Source organism: Colossoma macropomum, unplaced genomic scaffold (genome assembly GCF_904425465.1).
Source record: "Colossoma macropomum unplaced genomic scaffold, Colossoma_macropomum, whole genome shotgun sequence".
In the NCBI taxonomy this organism is placed as follows: Eukaryota; Metazoa; Chordata; class Actinopteri; order Characiformes; family Serrasalmidae; genus Colossoma; species Colossoma macropomum.
The window spans coordinates 43454911-43466093 of NW_023494785.1; the positions used below are offsets into that span (position 1 = coordinate 43454911).

The 11183-nt window shown below is 40.9% G+C and overlaps 1 protein-coding gene across 1 annotated transcript; it reads right to left on the minus strand.

Annotated features, from left to right (window-relative positions):
• Positions 1–59: 59 nt before the first annotated feature.
• On the minus strand, positions 60–7024 carry LOC118814383 (nuclear factor 7, brain-like). Its single transcript, XM_036579969.1, has 6 exons — positions 6245–7024; positions 5309–5404; positions 4988–5221; positions 3843–3898; positions 3645–3757; positions 60–800 (listed from the first exon to the last, which is right to left on the minus strand). The coding sequence occupies exons 1-6, from the start codon at positions 6680–6682 to the stop codon at positions 295–297; spliced, it is 1443 nt and encodes a 480-aa protein (XP_036435862.1). The 5' UTR covers positions 6683–7024; the 3' UTR covers positions 60–294.
• Between the last annotated feature and the right edge of the window lie 4159 nt (positions 7025–11183).

Consider the following 11183-nt stretch of genomic DNA (forward strand, 5'->3'; position numbering starts at 1 on the left):
TCTGGTGCTATACAGAACCATTTTCAGAAGGATTTATGTGGAACCTTTTTGAAAAAGGTTCTATAAAGCACTAAAAAGGTTCTGCTATTGTTACAAGCTTGACATCATAACAGTCGAAGAACCCTTCATAGTTTCTAGTAGTTGTTCATAGTTCTATATAGAATTTTCTTTACTAAAGAACCTTTGAAGAACCATCTTTTTAAGAGTGTAGACACACCAGTGATTACATTAAAAATTATTATAACCTCCATCATAAATGTTCTAGCTAAAGTGCTGTTAGATGTCATGTTGGTCTCAGTACCAACAAACTGTGAGTGGGTCTCTGTTCTTTCCGCTCAGGTACTGCCCGGGGGAGACGCAGAGAGAAAAGGGAAATGACCTCGACAGCATTGCAGTCTCGATGAGAGTCATACTATCAGCGTTATAAAAGGAAACCTGCTTCCTCTCACAGTCCAGATACACACCTATCCTTCTAGGGCGCGTTAAAATACGCACTGGCCTTTTGTCCGAACGTCTGGCCTGCTGGATGTGGTAGCCGAAGTCCACGTTGAAGCACAGCATTGTGTCTTTGCTAGCCTTATCTGATTCACAGCCACAGACCCCGATCTCCCAGTCCAGCTTCTGCCCCACCTCCACTTCCCAGTAGTACTGCCCTGTCCTGAAAGCCGACTCCGTCTTCAGCCACAGGGAGCCGTGCTTGTTCCTCTTTAACGAGCCCTTCTTGCACTGGACGCTCAGCCCGCTGGGAGCAACTTTCACACTTTGATCGCCTTTGGTCTCCATAGCGTGGCGATGAGGCACTTACAGGAGACAAATAGAGGATAATTAGAAGGTATTAACCAATAATAATATGCTTCATCATGTAATTTCCCCCTTGAGAAGAAACGCTCAGCTTGACAAGATACTGAGACCATCACTCTTTGGAAGGAAAACATGCTGATTTCTTTTTCACATTGACTTTCAAGAACCATCCTTTGAATGGTTCTTCACGGGAGTGGTTCTTAAACCGGTCCTAAGGTTTCCCAAGTGGTCCACATTTTATTTCTATTTGTCGTCAGTTGGGTTGGAGCAAAAATGTGGACCATTGGGGATCCCAGAGGGCCAGTTTGAAAACCACTGCTTTACTGAAACAAAAGTGTTTTTCTATGCCAGTGGTCACAAACCCAAATCAACCATTGGAGGAAATCAAACATGTCTGGAAAACTTTCAAAAGGTGTTCTCAAACATTTGATGGAGAATGTATCTATTTATGGTGTCAAACATTAAAAGGGCTCTTTGGAGCAGATGGAACAGTGGTCACCAACCCTGGTCCCTCCTGCAAAACCTAATTCCAACCACAATCTACCACATCTGCTCCAGCTAATTAACCTAAAGTCCCTGATTGGCTGGATTGCTAAGTTTGTTGGTGAGGTAGCTTATTAGATACAGGTTGGAACTAAACTCTGCAGGAAAGGTGATCTCCAGGAGGAGGATTGGTGACCACTACCAAAGAAGAACACTTTTGGTTCCCTAAAACAGTGGTTTTCAAACTGGTCCTCAAGGAGTTCCATATGTCAACACTTTTACTCCAAGTGGTTTGAACACAACTGCTTTAGGGTGTCCAATCTTATCCTCAAAGGGCCGATGTGGCTACAGGTTTTCACTGAAAAACAAGCTGGAGCTCACCGATTCTTGTGTTTAATCAGCTTGTCTCAGTCTTCAAACATTTCACCAGATGACCTCCTGCTTGTTGGAGTGAAAACCTGCAACCACACTGGCCCTCTGTGGATAAGATTGGATACCTCTGGCTTTAGGGAACCAAAGTGTTCTTCTAAGGCAGTGGTCAGCAACCCTCCTGCTGGAGATCAGCTTTCGTTCCAACCTGTATCTGTTAATCTACCCCGCTAACTAACTTACCCTATTGCATCTGATCCAGCCAATCAGGGACTTGGGAAAGAGGTTAATTAGCTGGAGGCTCTGTGGGAAGGTATAACCTCTGGATCAGGGTTGGTGACCACTGTTCTATGATGTTGCTCCAAAGAACCCTTTTTGGCACCCAAATGTTTAAGAGCACAAATAAATACACTGTCCACTGAAAGTTTGGGAACACTTTTTGAATGTTTTCCAGCAATGTCTGATTTCCACTTTTGCTTTTTAATTCAGTTAATAAAATCCCTGCAAGGATTTAATGATCATACAGCTACTCTTGGCTAATCCTTTGGGTATATTTAGCCTCAACATTCAGTTTCCTGTTCATCAAAGCGTCTTCCTTGGTATGAAGAGCAGATTTTGCCTAAACGATGATTTGACAGTTAAATGAGTGCTGTGTCAGTGCTGCACTGTCCTGTCTGCTTACTGGGTTTAATGTCTGTTTATCTTATTTATTGTATTGTTTCTAGTTACATTTTTTGTTTACACACTTATGTCTGCACGTTTGCACTTTGTACTCTTTTGTTCCATGTTGCACCGTGTTGTTCCTGGAGGAACGTAATTTCACTCCACTGTGTACTTGTACACGGATGGAATGACAATAAAAGCCTCTTGACTTGACTAAAACTATGCTGAAACATATTTTGGCCTAAACGCGATTTAAAACCTTTTTCACACTAGCCATAAAATGGAATTTGAAGTTGAACTACACTTTTTTTTTCTTCAGAATCACTGATGGATATTTCTGTGGAAATGTTTATGATTTACAAAACCAGAAGTAAAGTCCTAACTTGAGATATTCTGTGAATCCATGTATGAAGAGTTCTAGGGGGCAGCATTGTTAATTCTTGCAGATGATAGTTCCAGACAGAAGATATCCAATAAGGTATGGAGCCAGTGACATATGGACAGGTTGTGAGGAGGTAGCCAATGGTGGACGATAACTTTTTTGCTGCAGTTAAGCCAGCCAGCCATATTTTCTGGGATCTTTCCATAATAGGGAATTTAGAGTTATCATTAAGTAAATGAAATTCAGGGTCTGTGGGGAAGCATTTCTTGGTCAGAGAAGAGAAAGACTCAACAACCTCCTCCCAAAAAGCATAAACTTCTGGGCAGTCCCACATAATGTGCATAAACGTCCCCAGCGTCCCGTGTGGATAGAAAGTACAGAAGGGATGAGGGCTTAAACTCATCAAGTGTCTGACCCTGGGTGTCAAATAAGCCCTGTAGCATATTTTTTTCAGATGGATGAATTGATGATTGGGATTATGTGATGCCCTAAAAACTTTAGTAGCCCATGGAGTTTCCCAGTTTACCTACCTTCCCCTCTGTTTTATAACTCTATCCCATTCCTTTTGCCCTGAAATATTTACAGATACATGTGCAACCTTGCTTTTCATCCCCCCACTGCTTGCTAGCAGCTCTACATCTCCCACAGAGTTTCAGTAGCAAATATCTTATTTCGTTATGTTAATGAAAAATATAGTTGATTTTAATTATGTCTGCAGAATGGCCACTAGGGGGCCTACAGAAGGAGGACTGATGAGTGCTGACATCTAAAAAGGGATAAAATGTGTGGCCTTGACATGATTCTAAATTTAGAACTTTTAATAGATGTTCTTTAAGGAGATTAACTCAGTTCTGCTGTTTTTATTCATAGAAACTTGCAACTGGCAAGACCTGAACAGCTTTTGAAGTATATTAAGACATTTTTAGACTTATTGTCAAGCCCTCACCTGGTTGGATGGACGTGAGCATCTCTTTCCACACAAAGAACTGCAGATGAGTCTCATAAGGGCCGAGAAACAGCGAGTCACATGTAACACTGACGTCCTCCACCGGTGACTGCCTATTAAAACGGCACATTTTTAATTAATTTCTGATTATAGAAGGTTTTTATTAGCAATTTACTTTGATGCCTCTAGTATACTAACATTCTTCCTGCTGCTGCGGTTTCCCCAACAAGAGACTGTCCACTCTCGGTCCACCACTGTAGGTAGAAAAGAATTAGAGTGGAAAAATTTGTAATCAAAGTTGATTTAAAGGAGACACAGTGAGCAAAACTGCCTCTTTGTCACCATTTCACGTTATCATTGAATTTACCATCCGAGAAGTGAAGAGTGTGTCCTCTTTATAGGAAAATATTATTCTACAAAACTGTTACAATTTCCTCAATCATGTATAATAATAATAATAACTTTGTTTCATAGAATTCCTTTTACAATATTGGCAGCTCATAGAAATTTATGGACAAGTAACTGAAGTAAAGTCTGGTTTTCTTCTATTATAGTTAGTGTTTGGTAACATCAATATTTCACTGCTGTCAGAGCAAAACCTCATATCTCAATTTTTGGCGTTTTTCAGCTTTTGACAATTTAAAAATGTCTGTTGTCCTTTAAATTGTGTGTAAATTTCATGATGGATGGACCAAAAGAAATTTAGAAGAGTTTAGAACCAGAATAAAAGAGAGAGTCTATCCACATTTTCTGTGTCTTACAGAAGGTATTTGGTCAGTATCTACAAATCTAAGATCATAAACTGACAGACACTCTGGTCGGTATGCAGGTTCGAGGTCATTTAGACAGAATCTTGATTTTCAGAAGGAATGGAAATTGATAATGTCTCTTGTTGACGTCAGCTACAGGTAACATATAGAAAAAGAAAAATAAAGGCCCTAAAACGGAACCTTGTGGGACTCCACAAGAAAAAATTTGATGAATGATTTGCCAGTGAAACCAAGCAGTGTCTGTTCATTAAATATGATTTAAGGCATTTAAAAACTGTGCCTGAGAGGCCAACCCAGGCCTACTTTCACTGTCTCAGCTTCTAAGTACATCTCTGATGGACTACGAGTGTCACATAAATGGTACACATGACATTTCTGTGTTAGTGACCGAATTAATGTTAACAGGCTCTGTGTGAAAACTGGCCATTGCTATACATAACAATGGAGATAATACTTCTAGAACTCTTCTGCAACAGGTTTCTAAAGAGACTGAACTCATGTACAAGTCCAGATGTCATGAAAATCTGACATCCGTCTTTCGTATTTTAAGTACGGTGAAAATAAATGTCTAACCTGCAAGAACTGGCAGGGTTGGTCCGTCTCCAGGGCTGACATTAGCAGTCCTTGATTCACTCTCACTTCTGACAACATTTCCTCCATCTTAAACAGGTTTACCTCCATAACCTGTAAAAGCCTATCCTCCTCCTCCTCCAGCAGTGCCTTTATCTCCTCCTCTTTATCTTTCAGAAACTGGTGCATCTGTGCAAACTGCTTGGTAATCTGGTCTGTCAGCGCCTTTGATCTCTCCTGCAAAAAAAAGGATACAATATTTTATATTGAAGTAAAAAAACCCTTTGGCTCACTGAGGTCAAGTAGATTATTTTTCTCACCTACCCTTGTTTTCATGATCTCATCAGCCTGGTCGCCAATCAATTCAACCAGCTTCTCGTTTTCAGTGAACAAAGTTTCCAGCTTCTCAGCTGCCTTCTCCTGAAGGATTCATCAGAATATCAAGTGGGTTAGCAAAGCAAAGCAAGTCCGCTAAACCAACCTGCTGAAATACCCAGCCAAGGGCAGACTTGTTGGTAGCTGGTTTCTAATCTCATTTTTGATGGTCATTAACTAAATTCCTACTGGTTTAGGATGGTCAAGGTGGTTTTCCAGCTGGACATCCAACCTAATTAGGTAAAAACCTAATAAATAACCTTATGCTGGTAGACCAGGTGGCTCAAATTCAAAGCTTATGCTGGTCTAACTATTTTGTCTGCAGGACAAAGACAGTTATTTCTGATTAAAAGATAATTAGCTTTAATCCCCTGAACTGGCCACTTCTTTGTTGTGCTTGTATTTTGAAAAGAACTCAACTGACTCAAAACTCATTTATAATAGACACCAAATGACCAGCTGCTAATGTCCATCAGTAAACTTTTATGCAAAACATATTTTTTAACACTTTTTATGAATTTTTCAGTCAAAGGTTTTTTTCATCAGGCTCCAAAAATTAATTGAAAAGGATGCCAAAAATGGTCTTCTCCGCTGCCGTAGATGCAACTCTTGTGTAATACAGTATTCAACACACCACAGTTTCCATTTAAATGAATGTTTGGCTACATTTTGTAGGGGCTGAAAGCAGCCTTGATCTTAACAGTGTGAACTGTCACACTTTTACAAAATAAAAGTCATTCTAAATGTAGGTCTGTCCTACAGTTTCACCTTAGGTTGAATGAATAACTGACTCTAAATGTAGGTATTGTGATATAAACTTTGTTGTGTTCTACAGTTTCTCAGTCAGATTGAAAGATTTGAGAGGTTAAAATGGACTGAAGTTACCTTCTTGGCCTGGAGCGCATCACTTAGTGTTTTGAACATGTGCCCCTGATGCCTTCGGTCATCTCTGCAGACCACACAGATGGGCTTCTGATCCGTCTCACAGTAAAGCCTGAGCGTCTCGAAGTGGTCATGACATTGGTCCGTGGCGTTCCGGCTTTGTCCGCTCACAAGGGTCATTGCTCTATCTTTGAGGGCTTTGTGTTGCTCCAGATGGGCTCTGGCAGCATCCACAATGTTCCTCAAAGCTCGGTTGACCCTAATATCAGCCCTGCTGAAGGGAGTCCGGCACTCTGGACAGGTGCTTTCATCGCCACTCGTGGCCAAGTGACGGGTGATGCACACCCGACAGTAGAAATGTTCACATGGAAGACACACCGGATCCCTTAAAGCATTCAGACACACTGGACACTGGATCTGCATGGACAGCATGCAAGCCATTGGCGTGCTTGATCCAAAATCCTTCCTCTGAGATGTGCTCTTCTTCTTGTTGTGCTCTTCTTCGTCTTTGCAGTCTTGAATACTCTTCTCTTCGACTCTGCTGAGCTTACTGAACTGAAAGTACCTGTGCGTGTCATCTAATCTTACACTGAGATACCGGGAAGCACAGGAACTTCACAGAAACGTCTTCAAGTGCGACAGGTCTAATCACGCCATAAACATCAATAAAGGCAAGAGTGATACCAGTAACTGTTCTAATAACTCTGATCCTCTAAGCAGCTTTCCACAACCGTGATACACAAGCACCTGTACAACAAGCACAAGCACCTGTACAACTTATGAATGTTGTTATCCCTCCTTATGCATACTTGGAGCACATGGAAAGACTGGTTTTCTCAGAAGCAGTGGTTGTCAGAAAAAGAATGCAGGTATTCCTACAATGTAAGTAATTTTTCTAAGTACGTAATAAGTGCTGTCAAAATGTCTGCCATGTCACTGGCTTCCACCTCGCACATTACCACCCTGCCAACCCCCCACAGCTTTGCCCAGGGAAAATTGTTTAGATCTGCCGCTGAGTATTGTAAAAACAAAACCTATGAAGAGTAACTGTACCAACTGCACTGTAACAAATAGCTGATCTGATGGCAGCCGATTATGAGATTATTTGTGATTCTGTGAATTATGTGATTTTTCCTTTCTATTGCTTCTTATCCTTCCTTCCAATTTCATCACATACCTCTAGAAATATAAAAATGTATTATCGTGAAAATGTCTTACTGTATCAAATGAGTTCAGATTCAGTTTAGCATTATCAACTAAATCTGCTCCAGGAACTATATGCCAGTGTAACCACACCCAGCAAAACAGGCATGTAATTCCCGTAAAGGGGATGAAGACAATGGGAGTGAAAGTCTGATTTTGACTCCCACAGAGTCCTACAGAGGTTACCTGACAGTTTAGGGCATAGCATTTTCAGTACAGTACAGGCTTAGTTGATGAAAGAATTATCAACTAAATCTGCTCCAGAAACTATATGCCAGTGTATTTCCCCTAAGGGTGAGGATGAGTAGCGGGATGAAAATCTACTTTTGACTCCAACAGTCCTACAGAGGTTACCTGACAGTTTAGGCCATAGTATTTTCAGTATAGTGTAGGCAAAGCCAGGCAGTTGTATTTATATAGCATACAAAGGCAATTCAACATGCTTTACAGAAATAAAAGCAGGTACAAAAAGCACAGATTGATTAAAGCTTTCGCGACCATGTTAAGAACACTCTCTCTAAGCAGGTTGTCTCTATAGGAAAAACAAACGAAATTTTTAAAAATCGCTGCTGAACAAAAATGTGCCAAAGCTGATACTTTTTGCCATGAGTATATTTTTCTCCTAATTGTTACTGCATCCTCTGAATTATGAGGCCATTAAGCCCCTTAACTGTTGCCCTTTTTTTCCAAGTTTTTGCTTTTAATTGCAGACCCAAAATAAAAAAGGGGCACTGTTCCCACATACTTTGGGCTACTGTCATCTTGATCTCATTTGAAAGGGTTTTTTCCGAACAGTCAGAATAATTGTATGTACTCACACAGAGTAACAGAGGCCAGAATGGAGGAGTTTATTTCTGCCTGACTCAAAGATCACTAAACTGATCATTGACTGTTCCTCAAGGTTCATTGGCCTTATTCACCTTAACACAACTGAGCCACAGCACAATCCATGTCTTGCAGATTTGCTAACGTTTGCTCGTTCGGTGCTTATCTCGCAAATGAGACGATCGTTAACTTCGAATAATAAACGGTTTTGCGGGAATCGAATCCTGAGATTTCGAGCTTTCTGACAGTATATGATATGATAGTATAGCTGGAAGATTTGATGCATAAAAAATGAAGTGCCATTACTAGTACAGTGATCTAGAAAAGGTTAACGCAACGCAACGTGTGCATGAATTGCTCCTGAGTGTAATGGTATGAGGAAATAGACTTCCAATATTGGCTGTATTAACTCATTTCAGACTGAAGTGCCTGCTTGAGGGTAATTTACAAAGCAACATTTGACATAAAGGACTGAATTTCTTTGCAAAATACCAGTGATGACACTGCACTTTTGAATGAAGCTTGTTGGTGTCAGCTACACAGAAGAACCTTCAGGGCTAGAAGGCAGCTCACTGCCATAAAAGGAAGCTGCATAAATTGATAAAACTGCATCAGAAATTTTGTGAGTCATTAATGTGCTAAACAAGTCAGTTCATATCCATTTATATCCTTTTGTATAACTTCACTTATTTCTAATGCCAGTAAATATATGCTCAAGATCATTAAATGCATGAATTGCAGACTAAAGACATGAATCGTAAGAGGAAGTGCAAGCAGGATTCAGGAAGTTCAGGAAATGTCATTGCGGATGTGCGCTGGATAAAGGAAAAAGCCAAGGATTTCAAACAGGAACTCAACATGTGTTGTATTTTTATAGTATATTTTCATATAACTTTCAAGAGGTGCAACTGACCAAGCGTTGGCCATATCATCAAGAGATTGCAAGTTCAATTCCCAGTGATGCTACAGCCATCCGTGGCTGGGAGTCCAAGAGAGCACAATGGGCCTCGCTCTCTCTGGGTGGGCAGATTGGCCCTCCCTCTCCCTGGCGGTTAGAGTTCTCCTCCAAGCGTGTTCAGCTGTCCAATAATGTTGCATTAGCGGCAATTTGAAAAGATGCAGTGGCGCTTTACCTGACTTGGAGGAAGCAGCCCTCCTAGCGCTGGTGATTTGGTGGTATCACGTAATTGGGAGAGTCTAGTGGGTGGAGCAGGCATACCAGAGCATCTTGCTGTTCTAATGACGAACCTCTACAGTGAGCAATAAGCCACCATCATGACAGAAAATGGACAGACTAGTTCCACATCAGCAAAGGAGTTAGACAGGCTGTCCACTGTCGCCAACTTGTTCAACCTGTATGCTGAACATTTAATAAGAGGAGCAGGCCTGAAGGAAGATAATTAAGGATTTAAGACTGGAATCAATAACCTTCTATAAGGAAAGTTGGGGAAAAAATGGGACTTTGGCACAGTATGGAGAAAACAAAGGCTATGACCTCAGGAAACACCACTAACTTTACCATTGATGGTGAAGATTTAGACGTAGACATGGTGAACATGTTTTACCTACTTGGATCAGTTATTAACAACAAAACAACACAGGCGCAACAAGGATGAAGGCTCGAAAACATCTTCAAACAAAAACCACAATTGTTTAGGTTGTAGTCTTTTCAGTGGTTCTTTATGGATGTGGAAGCAGGAAATGACGGAAAATGTCGATGCCTGTGATCTTTGTCGTTGGTGAAGACTTTCAGTAGTACTTTGCAAAGACAGCAAATGGGTCTTTGACCAAATCAAGCCTCACCTCTCACTCCAAGCCCAGATAACCAAACTGAAGCTCTTATTGGACATATCACGGACATATGTATGAGAAGAAACAATTCGTTGAATAATTCAAATATGCTTGGAACAGTTAAAGGTAAAAGAGGACACGCAGCAGCAAGATGGATGGAGACAGTCCATCCATATGGTCGCCAGGAGTTGGAAGCAACTTGACGGCACTTAATAATCATAACAGTTTGTGAATTCAGGCCATGCCTTCAACATGTGGTGGTAGTATGAGGGGAGGCTATTTAAGGGGGGGGGTAGAAAACTCTGAGAACTTGGGCTGGAGTTCTAGGCGGCCTCTGCCTGGAGCTAGAAGGCTCTTGTAACTGTGGTAGGACTGAGGACCTGTCTGAGATTGGGTGGTGGTGGGGATTGCAAGAACTTCGTCAAAGGAAATGGAAGGTAAAGTTGGGAGTCAGGCAAGGATGCCCGGTGTTGCCCTTCTCCTTTAACCTGTATGTTGAACATATAAGAGGAGTAGGCCTGAAGGCGAAAGAGTTAAGTTAGTGGTCTTTCCTGGAAGGAGAAAGGGTTTCAGGTATGTGCCTCTCCCCCCAAAGTTCAGTTATTCCATAACTGCATTATATGTTCAGTGAAGGATTCTGTTCTAAAAGACATTTCAGACCATTTTCCAGTTTTTTTTAATGATATATGTTGCTGGGAGTGAGATTTATCAGTGCTATATTATGATTAATACCACCTGTTGTACTTTTTAAAAAAAGTATCCAATACAAAAAAGATATTAAAGCAATAAGCCACTAGAGGCTGCAATTTTATCACAGGAAGGGTGATAAACGACGCTTTGCGTTGTGCCTAAAACTCCCTTTCCTGTGATAAAATCTCTGTAACGCACAGCCTCTCGTGGCTTATTGCTTTTATAAAACTGCAGCCAACATGAAATATGATAAAATACACAAGAATTGTAGTTCCTTTAGAGTATGGGACTGTTGCCAAGCAACCATGGACCACTGAATGAGAAGAATGTTTGGTCCTCGCTGTATACTGCGGTCATTTAAAGAATTTTTAAAATGTTTGTCATGTAACAATGAACATATGATAACACAGCACTGTTTAATGCAAACCTTCGC